Source organism: Mixophyes fleayi, chromosome 4 (assembly GCF_038048845.1).
Source record: "Mixophyes fleayi isolate aMixFle1 chromosome 4, aMixFle1.hap1, whole genome shotgun sequence".
NCBI classification, from domain to species: Eukaryota; Metazoa; Chordata; class Amphibia; order Anura; family Limnodynastidae; genus Mixophyes; species Mixophyes fleayi.
In genome coordinates, this window is record NC_134405.1 from 130906077 (window position 1) to 130930198 (window position 24122).

The 24122-nt window shown below is 40.2% G+C and overlaps 1 protein-coding gene across 1 annotated transcript in view; it reads right to left on the reverse strand.

Annotated features, from left to right (window-relative positions):
• Nucleotides 1-24122, reverse strand: part of CSPG4 (chondroitin sulfate proteoglycan 4) — a 98357-nt gene that overhangs the window by 47887 nt on the left and 26348 nt on the right. The window contains exons 2-4 of the mRNA XM_075208267.1: nucleotides 10223-10374; nucleotides 4420-7986; nucleotides 1257-1721 (exon numbers count right to left, since the gene is read on the reverse strand). Of these exons, the coding sequence (XP_075064368.1) occupies nucleotides 1257-1721; nucleotides 4420-7986; nucleotides 10223-10374 (4184 nt within the window). The remainder of the gene's footprint in view (nucleotides 1-1256; nucleotides 1722-4419; nucleotides 7987-10222; nucleotides 10375-24122) is intronic.

A 24122-nucleotide genomic window follows, 5' to 3' on the forward strand; every position in this document is an offset into this window, starting at 1 on the left:
ACAGAAACTGACAATACATCCTTTGTTCTTAAAGCCCACACGACCTCAGACCAGATATCACCATTCATGGTGACCCTACTGCCACCTAGGGGCACCTTTGGGCAACTACAATGCATAAACCCTGTGCTCATAATTACACAAATCTTCTCCTGTCTCAAGCTTAGTTTTTCCTACCAATCAGTCTCCGCACACATTTTTTAATTTCCAGACCATCTTCATCCCCGATCTAACTACCCCCTAACCATACCATGCATTCACATCCAACCCCTTAGCACCAACACAGGTACCTCCAATCAACTATACATTATTTCCTATCACTCAACTACACCAACATCCTATATATATTTCAATCCAATTTACCACTAATTTCCACCCTTTGTAAATGACATTTATTTCCCCCCCACATTTATTCTACTACATAGTGGCCACTAATTGTTCAGTTTTCAGGGCATATGTACACGCCATCATCTCATGCCTAAGAAAACCGCATACACCTTAGCAGACTTTTGATTATTTTGTTGTTTTATTTTCTATATTTTGTTTGCATTTCTCATTACAGAATCCGCACTTCAACCTGCACAGAGATCACTACTGCCCTGCGGAAACTACCTCCTGAATAAGAAAAAGTTGTGGACTGGTGCCCCTTGATGGCACACCCAGCGCACATCAAAGTGCTCACTTCTGCTCCACCCTCGAGAGCTGCCTCCGCAAAATAAAAGTACTCCTTGATGTGGAGAGGTGGAAAAGTCTTCAGAGGTCCACTGTTCTAAAGTGTAAACACCACAACGTCCTATGGTACCAGCCCTTTCAATCAAATAAACGTTTCAGGTTTTCTCCTACAATAGCCTTATTTATAGCTTAAATAATCACAACAGTGAGGGGACCTCAGGACTTTTTGTTATTACTTGTCACTATTGTGTGTGGGGAGCTTTTTATTATATAGCTCAGAATTTCACTATAAATATGCTTATCTGCCAAAGTGTAACATGGAGGAATAAAATAGATTTCATCAATTTGATGGATTGTAGAAAGGAACCCCCAAGAATGAGGGGTGTTAATTCACTGTACGGCTAGTTTTTAGTTAACTTTTTCCAAGAACAAAGAAAATTATATTGCTAACCCAGACCTTCTACGTGATTATTGTAAAAATATGTTACATGGAAATTATAAGCTACAAACATAAATATCAAGACAGTGTGTTTCAGTTGGGGTGACTGTTTGGCTACTGCGCAGTTTGATTTGATTTAAAATCTTACCTCATTCCAATTGAAACTTCTCAGATCCCTCTTCTCTGCATCAATAATACGACCACTCTTTGGAGCTTCCAGTATTATAAGTTCTAAATGGAGTCCCAGATAGTAGTCACTGGGAACTTGTAGTATGCTGCTGGACAGGACAGTTGTCCCACCCTCCTCCACCTTCAGTTCATTGGCTAACAGTGGGATATGAACAGATAGAATCTCCAGGGGGACCACTATCTCTTGAGTTGTCCCTCCTGCAGACACCTCTAGTGTCATTCGGTCAGGTAGCATTTCTGAGGCTGAATGTAGGTACAGGATCCTTCCTTTGTTAATATCCTCTTGGGTGAACGTATGTACAGAGTCCAAACTTGGTGACCCATCAGAAGATAGCTCTCCACTAATAGAGACCAAGTACCCAAAAGATGGTGGGTCTGTTAGACTGTATGCAATTTTATGAGGGAATATGCCCTCCGCAGACACCTGTGAACACAAGGTCACTTGGTTTTATAAGTTTACTTATCATCATCAGTAGAATACAATAGCTTTTATGTAAATTTTAAAGACAATTGAATTTCAATATTGGACCTTGGTATAATACTAATAAAGCTTGTTTTCCAGTGAGCAGAAAATATCTAAAATACATAAAGGACTCAATTTAGAGTTGGACGTATGTGGGGCACACAATTCTTCTTTGTTTTACAGTGTGAGTGCAGTGAAATTAATTGGATTTCTCCAGATACCAACAACACAAAAATATACAGTGCTATATAAACCAAAACAAGCATTAAATCTAAAATGATATCTATTAAAAAAGTATCTCACATGCAATGCATAAAATAACAAAGAAAACAAATCACAAATATAAACTGACACTAAATCTTTTTTTAAAAAAAAACCTTATATAATCAAATACCAACACATGAGTAAATATTGTTATGTAGATCCTACAAATGACATAAATCAGGCGACAATTCTTATAATTCAGGAAATAAATATCCAAACATTAAGTAGGATATATTACCCTCTGTATACTGTGGCCCACAATAATAAAAAAAACAGTCAATATATATTCTTATAGTATATGTGTAGCGGCCCAAACATAGCAGATTGAATATGAAAATCCTGCTATTACTCTGGAAAAAAAGTAAGTCAAATGCCATAAAGATATTTGTAACCTCCAATGAAACACCCACTTTTTTAATGTGGCCACACAAATAAGCAGACTTCATGTGTAAAACTTACGCCTGTCAGGTTGTCGATGATCTGAATATATATATCTTACGACACATGAGGATTTCATAATTCATTCAAGTTCTCATTCTGCCAGCCGGCAAGTCTGAGAGACGTCTTCGCAGTTGCAAGCGGTCAGCTGTTAGCCACCCACCAATCCACAAATCCATCATTTGTGGAACATATACATTCAGATCATCTGTAATATGAGACTGGTTATTTGTGAGGCCACATTAAGAACTTGGGTGTTTCATAAGTGCGTTTGAGCAGTAGATTGTGCTCAAGTCTAAATGAGGCCCTAAATGTTTATAATTAACTAAAATTTTCAGTAAGCTCTTCACTGCATTCCCTTGTTGAAATGTCTAAAGGGGGTGGAGCGTCTCTAATGAAAATGCAATTGGATTCAAATGCAAATCCATAACCTGGGGAGGGGAGTGTGTGGGGGGAGGTCACAACATTTCTATCAATAATTAAAATTTGCTTGCTTGCTTGCTCCGCTTGCTGTTTAACATACCTCCCAACTGTCCCGATTTTGGCAGGACATCCTGATTTACCGGCCACAAAGGGTGTGGGGCTTAACAGAAAAGCTGGGGTGAGTTTTACCCATATTGGATCATCTGTGGGTGAAGTTTGGGCTGGACTGGGGTATGGCTTATTTTGTTTTGATTTCGGGATTCTAAATGTTGGGAGGTATGGTTTAAGCTTTTTTTAACCATATGAGTAAGTTATTGGCTATAGGTTTTTCTTTTTCTAAGGAAGCAGAAAACACTATGGGGTCTATTTACAAAGCACCGCAAAATATGAATGAAACTTTTCAATCCTCATCGCATAGATGCGGATTGATAGATTTCTTATGTTTATTAAAAAATCAACACAGGATCACATGATCCCTCCACACATGTGCTGTGCAGCTCTGCTCTTCGGAGCAGAGCTGTTTTCAGTGAAATGTTTCAATTAGCGTACATTAGCATGTTTATTTTTTTTCAATTCGGCTCTTAGTAAATAGCGTTACCGAGCAGTGCCCACACACTGTTATGTGGACTGCAAAGCAGCAGATATCTGCAATGCAGTCATAGTATATAACAACATTTGCGGTTCAATCCCCGAAAACTGATGTTTTCGGGGATTAAACACACTTTTTAGTTTAATAAATAGGCCCATATATCACATTTTTCTTTTAAAGTGAAAAGTGCATTTTAACTCAATATTCATTAAGACGAAGCTCACCAGAATGATTATATTGTTAGCAATTGACACAAGATCTGTTCAGTAATTATGTACTTTAGTATACTAAGATTGCACATACACATTTTATAACTGAAAAATGGCAGGTACTTGTAGAAATGTCCAGGATTTTTATACTTTTAGAAATCATGTTGGTGGCTTTTTGGCTTATTTTGACGAACAATAGACTGTCAGAGCTACCAGCTATTGTAGGGGAAGAGAAAAATGTGTGCTATATGCTTTTGCTAAAGTATATTGTTTACTACAATATAATTTTGTTTCACTTTGATTTTTCGGTGACTAAACAGATAATAATTAAAGCATGGACTTTTATAAGCACTAGAAGATGTTAGATTGTCATCATTCACCACCTGGAATTTGGCACTGATTTGACCATTGTAAGAAAGTGGACTGCTGTCTCTATTATTGTTTTTTTGTGATCAGTCATTGATGTGTAAATGTACAAATAGCCACTCATAACCAAAGGATTGTTTAATGCAAAATGATTTCACAGTAATAACAGCTAGAGCTGCCGATTGCTGAGAAATCACGACACCCCTTTAGCCACATATAACACATATTTATGGCCTTACACATGTATGGAAGGGAAACATAACAGACATCCCATGATCAAAAGAAGGTTGTTGTTTTTCCTCAACACTGGTTACAAGCATGTAATATATTATAAACAATCATTTTCAGTGTGTTAATGTAACAAACTCACCATAAGATACTCCTTCTTGATCTCTGCTGCCTCTCCCTGAAAGATGTAAACTTTCTCATTATGTATGACATTTAGAGTCACAGGTGGAGAATTGGAGATTACTTGTACTTTGATGTCACCCACTGCCACCACCTGGTTAGCCTCGACTGAAATCCTGAAATGATCCCTGTTAATCCCCTCTCCACGGTGCTGATAAACTATTAATCCATCTGCCAAATCTTGTTGTGAAAATGTATCTGTGAGTTTTCCTCCCTTCAAAACTTCACCCCATCTTGGTTTAGTACTGATGTAATACTTAACTTCATCTTCTGTACGTAAATCCAAGTTGGTCTCCAGTTTGAGACTTGCGGCTGTCAGGGTGCCTTTCCCTCCTGAAAGCACATTCAGAGTGGTAATATTAGCAATATGGATGTAAGGGTCAGAGGCTTGGACCTCTAAAATAGTGGTAAGATGATGTAGCCCATCAGACACCCGTAACTGTATATAACCCAGGTCAGGACCACTATGCAGAAATAGAATTCTGTGTCTTCTGAGATCCTCTTGTGTGAATCTCACAACTACGAGTGATGGGTCATCCAAAAATACGATTTTCCCAAATGGTACTCCATACCTAACTAGTACTATCTGTGAGTCTGTTGATCCTGAGTCTGGGTCTAAGAATGCAATATCATTGGTAGTTAACAACTTCTGTCCATCACGAACCACAGTGAACACTTTCTGCACTGTTTGCAAGGGGGGATTGTCATTAACAGGCTGAATAGAAACTCGGAAAACTCCTCTCACCACCTCCGATTCTTCATCCTCTCCTTCTCCACTGATATCAGAGGCACTACCTTCCTGCTGCCTAGAGGCTACAAATGGTATATCATCCTCTGTGGTTTCTGAGCCATCATGCTGGTAAAAAATAAGCCCATCAAAAATATCTTCATTTGTGAATTCTGTTATTCCTTCTTCTCTAGGATCACCGAACTGTGGATTTCCCTTCCGAATTAACATCCCATATTGAGGGCCATCTATTACTTCATAAATGAAACTAGAACTGCTACCGCTTTTTAGAAAAAGATGGTCTGGGGTTATTGCCTCTTCCCCACCCTCTAGTACATGCAATAGTTGATTATTAAGTTGTGGAGCATCTGGATCTGCACCAATCAGAATTTTGTATGTGTGGACTGGGGATTTCTTGCTGCCGTATAACACTTGGAATTGAAACTCATCTTCCATATCCTTTGAATTTTGGACTGTAGCTGCATAACTGACTCGCTCATTCCCCAGGTCTTCCTGGGTAAAATGAGAACCTTCCATAAGCCTCTGTCCATCAAATAGCAAATTTCCTTTCCTGGGAGTTTGAGAAATCAAATATGTAAATGATGCCAGCTCATGGCCCTGCATGCTTGTGTCTACCTGTAGATGCTTTTCTGTGAGATTCACTTTACGTTTCCTTCCCACATTTAGAGGGATAATCCTCATCATCTGTACACTTGACCTCTTCACTTTGACTCGAAATGTGTTATTACTCAGTACTTGTGTTTCTAGTTTCAGCTGGATTTTAAGATCTTCACTTACCTCTTCCTCTCTAAGTTCTGCAACTGTACTGAGATACCTTACACCAGCTGTTTCCAAGTCACTTTGCCTGAAAGCCTCTGTTACTTTCCAATTGTCTTCAGACACCAATCTCTGTACCACCCCTAGACTGGGGTGCTCAACTAATTGATATATGATTTCTACTCCTAGTTTATCTGCATTGGTCACTACAGGTAGGTTTGAAGGACTAATTAGTGCAAATTCTCCCTGGGATACAACTATTACTTTCTGAGTTATGTTCATTTGAGTCTCCAGCACTAAAAAGCTGACATGTTCTGGGGAGCTTCTTGATGTTCCATCACTGGCTTGAATTGTGAGCTGAACCTGTTGTCCAAACGTATGAATAAAGACCACTTGGCCTTTTTCTAAATCCCTGCAGGAGAATTCACTAATGGCTTCTCCAGGCTTGTGTTGAAGTTCTACATTCCCTCCTTTGGAATTTCCAGTGACAAAAATGATGAGCAGGTCACATGGTGTATCTGAGTCTGTGACCTTAATAATATCCATTGTTAAAACCATCAATCCATGCGATAACATCCCTAATGTATTCCCTTTAGGAAACTCTATTACAGGTATAGCTGTTGAAGCAGAAATATTTATTGTAAGATTGTAACGTTGCGTCTTTCTCAGACACTCAGGAACATTTATGCTATTGGCCAGTGACATCTCTAAAATCAGTTGGTCTTTATGAGACTCTGACCCATCATGAACATATCGCACTCTTTTATTGCTGACATCTAGCAACGTAAATTTCCGTCTGGCTTCCACGCCAGGGATCTCAATCTCCAGTTGTCCATGTTGAGTCTTACCAACAATGGTGAACACTATCTGAGATTTACGTATTCCAAATTTGGCCAAGTCAATTGTGGGTTGGACATATTTCCACTCCAAGACAGAAAAGCCTCCTCTTGTCACTGGCAAGGGCTTAGGACTCAAGAGAGAGGTTGAGTTCGGATTATTGGGTTCCAATTTGCAATTGTCAGGAAGACTTCTAAAAATTGTAGGCCCTGTAGTAGTGGTGGGAGGAACAGATGTAGTGTCTCCTTCATATTCAACATAGTCATCATACTCATGACAACCATCTGTAACATCTTTAATAACCAAAGCATCCTGTATTCCCCTCTTTATGTTGTTTATCTTAAAGTCTGAGAGGCAGCCAGAGAAAGACTTATATTCCATGTCATCTATGAATATCTTACCAAGTGGACCTTTCCTAATCTTAGTTAATGTGATCTGATCCACCCCTCCAAGATAAAGATTGCCATAGAAATCCCATTTTTGTCCCAGACTATCAAGAGAGACCTGTGAGGAAGTTTTGTCCACAATAATCTGAATTTTAGAGTTATCCACAGAAATTTGAACAGTATGTGGCCGACTATCACTTATGTACACCATGTTTTGAATTTTAACAGCAGATACCCCTGTATCCAGTGTTCCTTGCAGGTGACCTCCAGCAATCTCAACATATAAGTATGCTCCCTGTGGTCCAGATTGATAAATGAGGGGTGCGCGACCTGGTCTGGAGGTCTCAAGGGTTATTTGAATAGATCCATGTGTTTTGATATCCCAACTTGGAAACTTTACATATGAATGTGGTCCCAGGAATCCAAAAGACAATGCAGAGTTAGTCAGGAATTCTAAATGGCAATTTTCCCAATTTCCATTCAACTCTACTTGAGGAAGATTTCCAGAGAGTAGGTCCGTGTTATCAAATTTGGCCTCCAGGATACAGCCATGAAAAGTAGGAATGTCCTGCAAATTGTGTGGAATGCTATTTCCACTATTTCCACCAAGAAAGATGCTATGGTCTATGTACAGCTTCTGTGGGGGCCATGGGAGGTCCATAATACTGGTGAAGTTGTTGAGTGTTAAAGACATCTGGGATTCCGTAACCACTAAATCTAGTTTGTGGGTCTCACTGTTTTTCAGACTCATCGATGTTGGGGAGTTCAAAATGGATTCTCCTAAACCTCTTTTCAAACGGGTCTGTAGAAAAAAACAATAGGACATGTTACAATGCAAAGGACTTACTATGTTTGTACATTTTATCTTTATGTGTGTGTGTGTGTGTGTGGGAGAGGCAGTGAGGGTGGGTGGTTGTGCATATGTATGTAAGTACATACCAAATTAGACAAGAATACATGAAGTGTGCTATGCTGTATATATTCTTCCCTGACTTAGATTAGGTTGACTATTTCTTAGCAGATTATTACAGTAAGCTTGTTGGGGTCTTCCAGTTATATCATGAATATCAAATGTATCTGCTCTCATTGTAGATGTTTTTGTCTGCCTGGGTATGTAAAGATTTTTCATAAGGAGAGCACAGATGGTGAAGTGAATAATTGCTAAGTGCTGTTGGGGCGGCTTGTAGCTTACATTCTGAGTATACTTATGTATATTCAGCATGCCTCATCTATCAATTTACCTATCGATGTTATATTGAAATATCTGTCTATCAAATGTTTTTGCATAGTGAAAGCATACATGACACTGTATCAAAATCTAAAATGTACATTAGGTATGGTTGAAAAACAAATATAAGAATAGAAATGTGCCCATATGCACTACATTACAGCACGTATGACAGAAAAGTTTGTCTGCAATGCGTATATAAGCTGTGGGTATTTGTGTGCAGAACAGTGTGTGTCTGGCTTTAGGGTTATGTGAGCCTGTGTGTGCTTGCATGGACAGATGGGGGTAGTTAAGGATAATTTCTAAATCCCACAGCACCACATCTGGTTTTAATTAGTATTATAGGAAAATACTGCTTTATACCGGAAGTTTGTGTTTGTATGTGTGAGTGTGCGTCCCACTGTCCTGCATATATTTGCTAATATAAGTGTTGGAACCTTTTTTGTCTCTGCTTCTGGAAATGTACTGTACATCCCGGTGTCTCTCTGTATTTTACTTAGTTGTTTCAATGACATATTCTCTATTTATAAGTTCTTTGTAGTTATTTACGTTACATCTCCCTGTCGCACCACTTAAATCCTTTACCTGCTGCGTTTACTCTGTCAATGGTGTGCCAACCTGTACTCATTTAGTGAGTCAAGTCTGAGAATCACTGCTGTATGCTCTCTATCCGTCAATCATAACACTGTATGATACGTAAGGGCTTGTCAAAAATGTTTCTATCTTTATTAATGACAATTTTTCTAACCGTGATTTTCTGTGTTTTCACTCCGTGTCTGTATATCTGTGATCTCTGTATCATTCCCACTTTCTGATATCTTGCTTACTTCTTTTAAGCCCCATACTTTCTATAATTCAATAGCTCCCAACTGTCCCGATTTAGAAAGGCCAGTCCTGATTTGAGGGGATTGTACCAATGTACTGTGGAATGAGGACCTGATTCCCAGACAATTGTGAGATGTGCCTGTAATGTTAGACCTTGCAATACTGTACCAGTGTCAGGTGTGCTTGGCTTTGATGGGGTGTTATTAGAGGAGGAAAGAAGATGTTAGAAGTACCCTGCGGGTTCTTTTCAATGAAGCATCACCGGAACTGTGCCATGATTTTATTATTTATTATTATTCTTATTTTAGTTTACTCTATTTGTTACAACATTTATTTATATGCTGCACAAAAAGTGAGATTATGTGCTTTGTTCCATATATTATATACAAAATAACTTCTTTGATTAAAGGGGTTTCAACAATAAGAAAATTTGTACATGCCCTAGTGCAGTTTGTATTAAATACTAATTGGATGAATAGTTTATCTTGCTTCCTGCTGTGTTTTTCACCAAAGTCTTTAGAGCACATCGAGTTGTTTATTTCTATTGACCTTGGGTATACCATAAAACTGCTCTATCTATTGCATGGATAGAGTGTCACATCCATGTGCAATGAAAACAAACAACTCTGCTTCAGATCTAATGGCTTTCATGAAAAAGAAAATAAATCATAAATTGTAACAGTTAAATACATCAAATAAAGTTTTCTACGTGACCCCTTCCACCCAATAAAAAATTATTTGTTCAAAAATGTATTATTGCAGCGGCCTGGGCTGGATTCATTTATTAGGTATGCTGCTTTAACACAAACATGTCAGTTAATTAATCCAGCAGAGGTTACTGCAATAATAAATGATGTGGCAAAATTGGTAGCAGAGCATTTTGTACTGGTTGGAAGAGGTCAAGTTTAAGGGGGTCTGTCCACCACCAATGTCATCCCCCAGTCTAGGATGCTAGTCTAGGATAGTCTAGGATGCTATGTCTCACCCTAATGGTCCCATTGACCAGCTCCAGTAGCAGATACTGGGTTTCACCAGTTGCAAGAAACAGGAGACCAGAACTTTGAGAAGAGATGAATGTCATGTGCAGGCTGGAGTCCATATTCCTCTGTGGGTCAGGTTTCCTTGTCTGGTGCTGTCCTGTAATAGTGAAAGAAAAACAACATATTAAGAAGTTATTTGTAAGTGTGGCCACCGGTGCTGCATCCGACATCGACAGCTCCCTGCTTCTCTCTGCTCTCTGATCCATTCTGACTGTTGGGACATAATCATGTCATGCCCGATAGGCAGCGAGGATGGAGCAGGTAGCAGAGAGGAGCCAGAACACAGAAGAAAGGAAGAAGAGGAAGAGAAGAAGACAGAAGAAAGAAGGTCATAGAAAGGTAAGTATAGAACAGAGGGGTAGAGTGTGATGAATGAGGGCAGAGGGTAAGGATGGAGTGGGCACAGTGTGAAGAATGAGGGCACAATGTGATATGAAGGGTTGATGAATGATGGCACAGTGTACTACAAAGGTGGCACAGTGTGATGGTGGGGGTACAGTGTGATATGGAGGGGGCACAGTGTGATGATGGGGGTACAGTGTGATATGGAGGGGGCACAGTGTGATGGAGGGGGCACAGTGTGATGGTGGGGGGACAGTGTGATATGGAGGGGGTACAGTGTGATGGAGCTTACCACAGCCGAGATACCAAGTAAAAGTTTGCATCTGAAACTACTTTGTTATTCAGCATTAATACCCTCACCATACAGTGGTCCAAACCTGAATAAGTCATGTATATTAATTTGAAAAATTGGCAAACATATGGGCCAAAACTAGACTGTTTAGGGGGCATGGAGTTACAGAATGTTAGCAGTACACCATTTCACTCGACCTCACTGACAGACACAGTGTATTTTTGTAAGCAGCTATAAAGGGTAAATACAGACATTATATATATATATATATATATATATATATATATATATATATATATATATATATCTATCTACTATATAAATGCCTAGTGGCGTGTGTGAAAAAAAAAACCAAGCTGCAGCGCCACCTGCTGGGCAGAGTTATACACTGACCTATATATTTCTTGAAGGAGAAGTGGCAGTTGGGAGTGGTTGGTGGTTGCCGGGGGTGACAGTGGGGAGTTTTTAACACCTTAAGTAGCTTGATGAAGGATGTGGCGATGAAGATGAAGGATGAGGTGATGGAGAAAAATGATGAGGTGGTGACATGTGGACAAAACCACGTTAAAAAAGGGCGCTTGCGTCGGGAAGTAACGCTCTTCCCCTGAGGAGGCCTGGGCTAGGCCCAAATTCATGACAAGAAGCTTTTTGACACCTTAAGTAGCTTGATTTGACTAGAATGCATGAGTATCATGCATAGGTTAACTTGTGTGTATATATATATATATATATATATATATATATATATGCTGAGATTTATGTTTGGGTTTTATACTTTTATTTACTATACGCATTTATTTAGTACTGTTGCAGGAACACATATCCGATTTATGAATAAGCTTTACGTTTGCTACATGGCAGCTAATATCACAAATCTCATCTCATGGGTCCATGTGGTTATCCTTAAGATGATCCCAAACAAGCATTTTCAGAATCCTTAGAAACAGGCAGCATTCTAAATCTGGAGTACTGGCAAACTGTGCTTAGTGAGACGTGTGGTTTTCCTGTCCCTTCATATTGTTTTATCTCTTAGAATGCTGGAAAGACTCAGCATTCAGCAAAGCATTTGTAACACCTCCCTCAATCTTATTGGTTCTAAGAATAACTTAATGTCTACGCAAAGATTTTAAAACCTCTTCAGAAATGTCACCTTACTTCTGCTGAATGAGTGTTGTTTCAAATATTCCCCTTTGTTTAAGGTCAATGAGGGGCATCAGGCGGCCCTATGACCACATGCGGCCCTATGACCACATGCGGCCCTCCGAGCCTTCACCTGCGGCCTCCAGCTCCTTCCTGCTTTATTGTCAGATTTGCTTTTTATAGATTGTTGTTCTTGTTTAAAATGTCTGCTGATATGTTCTTACACATAGGTGTCTCTTTCTTTGATTACATGCATTAATGGTAATGTGCTGCCCTTTTATAGGTTAGAGGGCCACCCGTACAGCCCCTGAAGGGTATCATTTTCACTCCAGTCATTTAAAGGAAAAGATCAGCTGGGAACATCAATCCCTACCTGGATGTCTAGATTACTACAAGAGTGAGAAGACAATAATTACAGAAACTGTCAGGACAGGGTATTTTTTAGATGGAACATTAATGTTCCATGAAGAACAGATACATATTATACTCTTCATGATAAATCCGAGCAGCTTATGAGTATGTAACATAAATACATGTTTTACAGATACACATGAAGTATGTGTGAATGGGTTCATGCACATATTTAAAGCTATATGCTACTTTCTAAAATGCTGTATGGTAAGTGATAAGAATAATAACAATGACAAGGACACTTCGAAAAACCTGTGTTTTTCATCACATTGTACTCAAGGGCAAAACCAGCAATTAATGGATCCCATAACAACGTTTGGAGTGTGGGCTGGGCTGCATTCTACTTATCACTCCATAGGCCCTAGTTGTGTTGTTCTGAGTTTAAGCAGGGGCCGGGCCATGTGCAGTATAGCCCCATTTAGAGTTTCAGTTTCACTATGATAAGAATTATCATAGTGGAACTGAGAGCTCAAGCGAGACATGCACCGGCATGTTTCTGGAGCCGATGGAAGCGCATCATTGGGCCCCAACCTCTCTGCTGGGTCCCACAGCAGTCACATGGGCTGCTATGCCAGTAGTTACTTACACGACTGCATTTACAGATGTGCATAAGACCTGATGGGGGAATGTTTACCCAGAGCCGGAACTTAAAATTTTAGCGCCTGGGGTGAGAAAGAAAACTGCCGCCCCCCTAGCCCTTAACTTTAACCAAATGCAGGGCCACCTTAACTACTTTATGGGTCCCCGGGCAATGCAGTGTACCGGGCCCCTAAAAAAAAAAATATAGATATATATATATAAATAGTGTGTGTGTAAAAAAACAATATATGTAAAAAAAACCTGATTATATATATATAATCACTTTATTTTTACATATACATATATATATATATATATATATATATATATATATATATATAGGGGCCCCCTTAACTTACCTTAAGTCCGATCCTCTTCTTTTTTCCGCGCCGCTGAGTCTCTTCTGCCCTCTTCCGTGCTGTGGTTGCAGTGAATGTGACATCACGCCCAGCATTCACTGCGAGCACAACATGGAAGAGGGGACCAGGGAGGGAGCCGGATCACCGCTGATGTGACCGCAAGGTCCCAATGGAAGAGACAGCCCTGACCAAATGAACCTAAAATATTCATAAATTCCCCACCTTCAGCATTGCGCCCTGGGCGGACGCCCCTATCGCACAGCCCTAATTACGGCCCTGTGTTTAGCATTCATTATATATGCAAATGCCTTCAGCATGCATATTTCCAAAATATGCATTTTAGACATGCATGATAAGGCTTTAGGTCTGTGAATTATTCCTATAGAGCCAACATATGGTCTGTGTAGCTTTCATAGTTGTCCATTGTTTTGTGTTTGCAGTGAAGGCCCCAGTTAGCACAGGTGTGCCTGTATAATAACTGATAATGCCACACTCCCTGCAATTCAATGTATAAGAATGGCTTACTAAGTGTTTAAAAAAAGCCAGGAAACTGAAAACGTGTTATTAATTTGTGACATCTTAACATCTAATTATTTGTTTATTGGGCTTTCTGTAGTGGAATGTATATAATACTGTTACGGTACATTTCAGAAACAATAGGGGGCAATTATAAAGGCGCCACTTTTCAGATATGTTTAACACTACAATTCTGGTATTAATCTGTGGCAAAAAGTGATCATATTTATACAGTAGAAGCACCTACTTATGCAATAACTACATAGACAATTGAGACTATGTATGATAAATCACTTGTATGTAATACAGTTCTCTGAGTTTGTTCCTAAATATTACATGCAAAAACAAATATTTACCAATCACACTTCCATGTTGCAAATTATTCTAACTAATTAAAGATTTCACAAACATTATAGTTTGAGCCCTCTAACATGTCACCAGAATTGATTTTGCTTTGTCTATTTTCGAATAACTTGTGCCCCCTGTTTTCTAACAATCTGCTTGTTGAAAGCTAGATGGCGTGCCCGCCTAAACACTGTATCATGCAATATGTCATAGAGATTGGCAGACAGCATTGCAGACACATTCCCTTTCTTGGCCACAGTACAGAGAAGTGGGTTGTATGAGATATAGTGCAGTACTAAACTACAGTGTCTGGTGATGTGTGCTCTCCTGCACACATGCCTACTCTGAATTAGACTTTAAAAGCAAAACTGTTGGGAGCTGGGCATAAGTGCTCTCAGTGGGTCTCATGTAGAGTTAAGAGCAGTTTGCGGCCGGAATGTTCACGTAACACGTGGGCCATAAAATAGCATTTTCTTGATTATGTTGGGTTTCACGAATCTTAAGAAAATACCTGGAAACAGGTGTATCTGGAGATGTGGCCAACTCAGCATTGCTTTACTTCACACTTACATGCCCCTGTTCCACCTTCTAAGGAGGTGTGGGCTGCAAGTGCACCTTACATGAAACTACATTCCTGCCATGCGCAAAGCAGAACTGAAAGGTCTTGAATGTTGGGCATACGTTTCATCTTTACATGAGCCCTAGAATGTATGTAGGAAAAGGACAAATGTAAAAAAGTGTATTTACATGCTAGGTTCAGTCAGACGCATCTACAGAAGTGTGTATAGTTACGCCCCATGATAGCGCATGGTATAGAGACAGTTTTGGAGTAAATACTAAAGTCTCATTACCCTAATTTTACATAATTAATAATGTAATGAAGTGTCAAACACATAAGAGTGAATAGTATTTTTGAAAGTGTTATTAAAACATGTGAAAAGCACATTTTCAACATAAAACGTAATTAAATACAAATACAAAATATAAATTAAATAAATGCTAACATCTGTTGTTTTATCCTTTAAAACTCATATGGGAATCTACTTTCCTGCAGCAGTCCAAATGCAAACGCCAATCAAGTAACACTTCATTTAATCTAGACACAACGCTAATGAATTAAGTACTGTCAGCTGGAGGGGTCAATATGCAATCAGTCAATCACAAGCAGCAAGATCGTGCTCCAGATTGTCATCATCATCACTGTTGTACCAGACCTCCAGCACCTACAAGAGGTACACCTCCTAGAAGTCATATCTGCAGATGAGGCAACATCTAATTGGGTCACAATTATGTGAACACACCCTTACTGTACTTAGCCTACACCCAGAGCCGTAGCTTAGAATTCTAGTGCCCTGGGCGAGAAAGACAAATGCCGCCCCCCTAGCCCTCAATTTTAACCAAATTAACCTAAAATATTCCTAAATTGCGCCCCCCTTCAGCGTTGCGCCCTGGGCGGTCGCCCCTATCGCACAGCCCTAATTACGGCCCTGCCTACACCCACCTCCCCTTGCCCACCTTCGTTCCACCTCTTCAGACATATGCAGATGCAAGTCATCGATATGCATACACGTGTATACAGCTGCATTATTTGTGTGTATACAATATACCGAATTGCGTATCTTATGCAAAAAAACAGACATAAGTACAGCTTTCGTAGAGAGTCATGGTAGCAGCCTCGGGTTCTTTGCTATCAGGCGCACTAGCTCTTCTGGTGCAAGAAAAGAGTCACTCTGGCAGTTTGGGTTCCCTGATATTTGAGATGATGCAGAGGTGGTGGAGGCACCCATAAAGAGGTGTATAAGAATCCACAAACTACCTGCATCAGACATGTTATGGGACCCTGACCCTCCACTATCTAATGCTCAGTCAATGGGTTTCTGCCTCCATTCTCCTCCTCAGATGATGCAATCACACAACTTCCCAGGTCACTGTCTCATGGTGAACAAGATGAGCACATTCATCATCTGAAACACTTACTGTCTGATTGGCTACACTTTGTGCTAATCAAGGATCACTCTGAGACAAATAATTGGCAAAATTTTGGTCACCACTCTATTAAAAGCTTTGGAACGTGTAGTGGGCAGATAAGTGACATGCAAGGCTAATATATAACATTTACCAAATGTCACCCAGTTCTATTGAAAAAAACTAGGGTCTGTCCTGCCTACCATGTAGGCACCACAATAATGTCCTCCTGTCTTGACCCCCCCCCCTTGATTGGATACCTGTAAAAAAGAAGGATGGATTTCCCTGTCCGACCCGTCCCCCTTTCTTACCGCCACTGACATTGCTACGCCTGTAACCTCCTTTCTATCTTTGACCCGTTAAAAACTGGGGACATCACACATGAGCAAGAGCTGTCCTGGATGAAGATTGAATACAATCTCTGCTAAGATCATAGTAAAATACACCTTAAGATTTGTAAAGAATGGACTTAGCATTTCTTCATACAAATTTGTAATTTACAAATCCAGTGAGAACATTTCAGTCTCAGTGTGTACTGTGTTTAACAGTGGTGCTAAGAAAATTTAATTTTATAAAGACGATGCCAGTTAATTTTGTCTTTACCTGCATTTTTGGGGGAGCAAACTATAGGATGTGGTGCATTCAATGCATTTGTATTTTAAACGTTGATTTTATATATCATATCAGTGGTGCACGCAGGCGGGGGGGGGGGGTTTCTGGGTCTCCAGAAACCCCCCCTCCGCTAAAAAGTGCCCTACAAGTGCCCTACTGTAGTATATAGCAGCCGCGGCGCTGTCTAAGAAGCGTCCGCGGCGGTGCTGTATTGTATACAGCACCTTTGCGGACGCTTCTTTGACAGTGCTGCGGCTGCTGTATACTACAGTGCAGCCGAAACGGCGCTGCCGCGCATGCGCGGCAGGTCTCTAGATTATTTTTTTTTCCGGGGGCGGAGGAAACCCCCCCCTGACAAATCCTCCGTGCGCCCCTGCATATAAAGTACACTTTTTCACCAATGTATTAATTTTCCAATAATTCTGTTATTTAGCTTGTAAAAAATTATCAGAAATTTAAATGAATGCACCGATTTATGAAAAGGAGATGGCAGCATTCCGAAAATGGGGTGTTAATGTGCACGTGAGAGTGATTCTGCATATTTCAGGCTGTTAATATGCATATGTTAGTAAGTGTGTGTTTGTGACTCATGAGCTACAACACAGAACCTCTTTCAGTTCTGTAGGAAAATATTATTTCAGCTTTTCCTGCTTTTAAAGCCTCTTGGGGGATGCCATGCAGTGGGATCCCACACAAATTGAAAAATGCACTGATACAAACAAGAAAATTAAATAAAACAGACTTTGCTGCACAAACACTTCCACAGAAATTCAGTAACATACACTGGAAAGTGTATAAACACAGAGAAGCTTAAGGAGGTCCTGTGATTAGTAAAAAGGGTGGTGTGTGGTGGTGCCATGTGATTAGCTAAGGATGCTGTACAATAAGGTAGTGTGACTGGTAAGGAGGGTTGTTGATGGAGCAGAATCATTTCTATAGAGCATGTGTGTAGCTGCCGTTTGAAAACTAAAGGGTGCTATGTAGGGCTGGGCAGCTCTCTGTTACTATATTTGGATATATAATAGCCAGTGTGTTGATGCCAATTTTGATGATTCAGTGTCCGGGAGACTCAGTAACTGGGGAAACCGACCACATCAGACCTACAGAGTTTTACTCTGCGCTAAGATGTGCAGAACGTTGCTCTATTAACACGTTCACACAGAGCTGTTGTGTCGTTTTCTCAGTCTCCCGGTAATCACCCAGCCTCATGCAGTTCAGCTAACCCTTCATTCTGCTGCCAGTGATCTGAAGCGTTGACCCTTATCACAAGGAGCAGGGGAGTAACAAATACAACAGGTCCTGGAGATCCAGGGTACAACCTCAGAAGAACGTGGCAGATCTAGCTTTACAATTTGGTAGACGAGAAAGACCCCCCTTCCCCCGTCCCCCTGTGAAGCTGTTTAGATGTTATGAGGCCAGCAGTGCGGTTGTAATTATAGTAACTAAGAGCATTCTGTCATTGGTTATTGATTCTGCAATTCTCGTTCAGTGATCTCCAGCAGCCAATCATATATTGTAATAATGGGTCCATAGCTAAGCCAAAAAGCATTGCTGCTTTAAGCAATTACTTGTCATAGCATTAACTCGTCTGACAGCATCAGCTCATTAACCCAACAGCTGCCGGAGTGCTGTTAAATTGTGCTTCCATAAACATGCCCCTTTCCATTGCTCCATGATTCATGTCCTTATTGCTGATACTAAGCAGGTCCCTCCTCAGGAATGAAAGACGTTCAGCTGAAAGATGGAAAATAGTGCTCCATATAAATAGTGAAGCTGTGAGATCACGACCATTGCTAGTATAAGGAAGCCGTCACATAAATTCTTGCGTGTACAAGTGGTAGTACATCAAGAGGCTCTCACGTGTGTAAACGTCTAGACATCATTATTCTTCTGTATTGCTATGTTAGAGTAATGTGGTCTTTTTTTTTCCAAATTTTCACTGAATAGTATAACTAAACTACAGAAATACATTTCTTATTAATTATTGCTATTGTACTGTGACATTTTTTGTATACCTTTTTGCTTAGCAGGAACATAAACATTATTTAATTTGTTGCTGCAGCAAGTCGCAAGGAATTCAAATACTGGCACGATAGCTGCCTCCAGAGCCGTAACTTAGAATTCTAGTGCCTGGGGCGAGAAATGTCTCCCCCCCCTAGCCCTTAATTTTAACCAAATGAACTTAAAATATTCCTAAACTGCGCCCCCCTTCAGCATTGTGCCCTTTACGGTCGCCCCCTATCACACAGCCCTAGTTACCGCCCTGGCTGCCTCAGATTGGTCAATCAGGATAACAGGCGATCTACTGTGGGCCCAATGTCACTATAGACATTGTCAATATATATCACTAAAACAAAAATAGCACTTACTAGTATTACATTATAAAGTGTGTGTGTGCTCTATGTATTAGCAGTGAGTCCATACAGCAATATTATTTATAATAATGTATCATGCTCTGGGACAACTGTTGATGTGTCATTCCAGTTAATATGCGAACAGTTGCCTCTGTTTATTTCTGTGACAATATAACACAATAAAATAACATAATTTGGGTGTACAGTTGTTATGATGTGGAAAGCAGAGATGGTCCTAGGCAGCCTGATTATGGGTTTAGGCTGCTCTAGGCTAATATGCACGTAGCACCCCCTCGCCTGCCAAATTAACAAGCAGTTGCTTAATTTAAAAGCCGACTTCCTTCACCCCCCTCCCTCTCAAGCAATGTTTATGTTCCCCATATTTTCCAAAAACTCAGCATCACTTGGTTTTTTAAAAGGTTCCCATAATCTGTCACTCATTTTGTTTTAATCAAAAGCAGAATGGAAGTATGAACAAGTGCTACTGAGGGTGAAGATGTGCATGGGAAGAGGGGCGTTGACAGAGCCGCCATCAGGGGGGTACGGGGGGTACTGTTGTACCGGGCCCGGGCTCACCAGGGGGCCCGGTACAACAGCTCAGCACAGACTTACCTGGGGCCCGCCGCTGGTCTCCGCTATTCTGTCTTCAGCCTGGCTGTCACCGTGACAGCCAGGCACCAGGATCCGATCGCAGGGGTGGAGCATTCATTCCCCCTGCGATCATGTGCTCTGCCTGTGACAGATCACATGATCGCAGGGGGAATGATTCCTCCACCCCTGCGATGGCACGTACTGGGCCCGATTTTTTCTGAAGGCAGCCCTGGGCGTTGACATACCTGTACCTGTCGCCATCCTTATCCTACACTCTTATCCTGAAGCGCCTGCCCAAGGATGACTCATTGTCTTCAGCCTTCACCATGGGAATTTGTTAAGATTAAAACCTTACTACATTTTTCTTTCTGGTTTTCTTTTTACTTTGCACAACAACTACTCTTTTATATTTTTAAATGATTTTCAGTTTGCACCTTTCCCTGTTACAGTTTTGTACCCCCAAGAGTGTTGCTCCCCCTAAAAGCCTTGTGCCCTAGGCTGCAGCCTGGTTAGCCTATTGGATAATCAGCCATGGGCCTAGGGGGTGACTTTGTAACTACAAATTAACTAATTTGCTCTGGGCAAATTGTAATTTTGGAATATTAAATACTGTTAGAAAGAAGACTCCTTCAATGCTGGAAACTGACACTAATATTTGAAACAACCCATATTATATAATAAACACTAATGATAAATATATCAAATAATAGTCAATATACCATATTTTATATGTTATACATTTCTTTATAAGTTTGGACAGGGCTTGCAGTTGCTGGATCTGATTATGTGGAATTATACTGAGTTGTATAAGAATTAGACCTTTCCAATGTTCCTCGTGTTAGCTGGTAGTTACACAGCTAAGCTGATTCCTCTCTCTTATTTATAAACACAAATTGTCTTATAATGACCTAAAATGGGAATACATTTCTTTCAGTATGAGACTAAAAGTCTGATTTAGAGCTGCATGTAAGTGCATTAACAAGATGTGAATGTGCCTCTTGGTGTAAAAGCGATGCACTTGCACGTATCTTGCACTTGGTGATTTCCACTTGACTGGGATAAGAGAGATGTTGTTAACATGCCTCAGAAGTTACTGTTTTGTATTCAGAAATCAGATTATTACATTTATCAGAGAGCCTGGGGAACATTTTCCTTAGGACATTGGGGATATATGTACCATATTGAGTTTCTAAGACGATTATACTATGGGATGATGCCTCAGTGTATTAAAAGATTTTCGACCACTGACATTTTTCGTTCTTGCCGATTGGTACAGAGGAGTTCACACTGTGTTAGGTCTCTTCCCAAGACATTATTTCTATGAATTCTCAATCGGAAGTGTTTCAAGTTGGGTGTATGCCCAGATTTCACTGTCGTGATGTGTAAGATCTTCTTTTAGAGTCCGGTATAGACTTGTTCCCTCACTGTCCACCAGCTGGCAGACATGAATCCTCACCAAGCACTAGTTTCTCAAAGCAGAAGGAGCTATACCTGGTGGGAAATCCTGATGCTTGTTACAGATCAAGAGTCCATGGGAATTCTTGATGTTTGTGGCAGATCAGGAGGATTTCCATAGGTCTAGCTAGATGTTGTTCTTCTTTAGTAATCCACTGCTTGAATCTAATCAAATGTGTCTACTCCATGGAGTATATTTACTAAAATGTGGGTTTGAAAAAGTGGAGATGTTGCCTATAGCAACCAATCAGATTCTAGTTATTTATTTAGTACATTCTACAAAAGGGCAACTAGAATCTGATTCGTTGCTCTAGGCAACATCTTTCCTTTTTTTAAAAAAAAATCGCAGTTTATTAAATATACCCCCATGACTCTATTGAAGAACTCTGATAGTATGCTAAAATAAAATTGGTAAATCTAACCCTCCTGCTTTTTTGTATCTATAAAATATTTCATGTCTGAAACAGGTTTTTTTTATCCTCTGTATCTCCACCATGAATCTCGCCAAAGCTTCCATACATAGAATAAATGTTAAGGGAAAGAAGAATTGTTGGTGTGTTAGAAAGTGAAGCTAGGGGCATCAAGTCTATCATTTTTTGGTCTTGTCTTAGCTTCCCTGCCTGGGAGAAAAGTCCACTAGGTCATTGTCCAATAAGTCTGTTAACATGGATTTTAGGCGTGTGGCAATCATTTATAAAAGTAGTTTAATATCTAAGTTTAACACTGAAATGGGTCTATAGCTCAAGCACTGGACTGGACCTTGCCCTCTTGGGGAATAACCATAATATGGAATTTGGGGTAGCTAAAATTCCATTTAAATCTTGCAGGAGGATAGAAGAGATTTGCTTATTGAAAGTCCTATAATATCAGATTGTGAACACATCCGGGCCTGTGGTCTTCCCAGTGGGCATTACATCAGTTGCTGCTTTAAGCTTTATAAGCGTAAAATACCTAGTTATGCTCTTATTCCATCTGCAATTGATGGGTAATTTGTAGTAGCAAGATACAAGTCTATGTGTTGGGATCTAGTCTTGTACTGGGAGGGGGACGGTGGTTATGTTAAGTTATACAATTTAATGTAACATTTATGAAGTATATTTAAGAAAATGTAATACTTTAAGCAAACATGTAAAAGTAAATCAGCACATTGCTACTGTAAGACTATGAGATGTACATTGTGCTCTACCACTTGTGGTAACCACAGCCTTACTGTGGTCTGTGGAAAATTAAATCAGCTTTTATCAAATCCATAATCAGCAAAAAATGTTGTTGTTTACATTCATTCACTGTTTTTAATTATAAATCTAGAAACCAGCTGAGATCTGCAATATAATGATCAGCTTCAGCTATCCCTTTGTTAAAAGGATAGGTTACTATTGTCGCCATCAAACTCCAGGACCCTTTAGCTATAGGTAGGTGCTCTCTTGCTCTAATGCTCACACACTAGCAGAGTGGAATACATATTTATTATAATGATCTGCATTGTCCAAGTATAGTTAAAGACCTTATGGCAGCACAAAGCCAATGGACCTAATGCAGATTTAGACGCAAATTGGGCGTAATTTAATCTAGACATTTTTATGCAAACAAAGGTGTATTTCTGCCCATATGCTTAGCCGTACACATCGCAAGCTGCGTCTTACTCCGCTTTAGCAGCATATGCACCAGTGCAAAAATGCCTATACAGAACTCCAATCTGCCCACAAACGCAACAAAGTCACACAAATAAAGGTCGGCTGTTTGCCGTAATGTAGCCGCGAGCAATCAAGGAAGTGTTGTCAGTTGGAGAGGTGAATCTGCAATCGGCCAATCAGAAGCGAGTGGGCAATAGTGTCAGTTGTCATTGTTATCAGAACACCTCTAGCAGGTGCAAAAGATACGGCTGCATTTGCGTAAATACACCTTACTGTATTCAGCCTATTTTAGACCGCCCTTTCCTTCTCTGTCTCACCTCTACAGTCATAAGGAGTCTCAAGTGTCAGATGCGCACAAGTCTGCATGCTTTCTCTTTATCAGCATGCTCAGTGCAAATTTGTGTATTTTATGCTACGCAAACCGTCTTCTACTCTGCATCAGCCCCAATATGGGTCACTGGCTTCATCAGGCTCAATCACTTTTACATACATTTCTACTGGCATTATTCACATGTTAAAAAAGCACAATGGATATTGATAGGCTAAGAATACTTCTCATTTGTCCAGGTTTTGGCGGGACTGCCGGATTCATGGACCCTAAAAGGTTCAGGGCTTAGGGAGAAGCATGTGAGCAATGGTCAGAAAGGAGGTGTGGACGGCCAGAATAGGGCGGGTCTGTGTGAATTGGGAGTGACTCAGCTTATTTTTACTTACCTGTACCAACCAACATTTGTTGGGTGATACAGGTAAGTAAAAACATTTGCAATTATAACATAGACTTTCCTGACAGATCTTATGTGAGTGAGCTCCCTTCAAGCCAAGGTGTAACACAATAGCCATATTGAGAAATGCATCAAGTACGAGGCCCACATGGACAAGGAGTTCAGTGTGATTCTGGTCCCTAAGGCTAAGGGCATGCAGACAATCTGTGTCTCCATGTTAATAGCCTAGGGACCTCTGCGCTTTTACGCTGCTTCTTCCTGCACATAGCAGGCACCATCAGTAATAAATTACTGAAACAAGCACAGCTTTGCTAATAGAACTTAGCAGCTGACTTATCAAGGTGTTTTTAAAATAAATTGAAACTATTTTTTATAGTTTTTTGTTTTTTTTTAATAGTGGAAAAAACACCCAAATCTGGGCTCTGCACACCGGCATTTCCTTCAGGAGTATAAGGATTTATACTCCTGAAGGAATAAATGAAAGTTTTGTAAAATATTATCAATTGCATAGGCTTCTACACATATGTC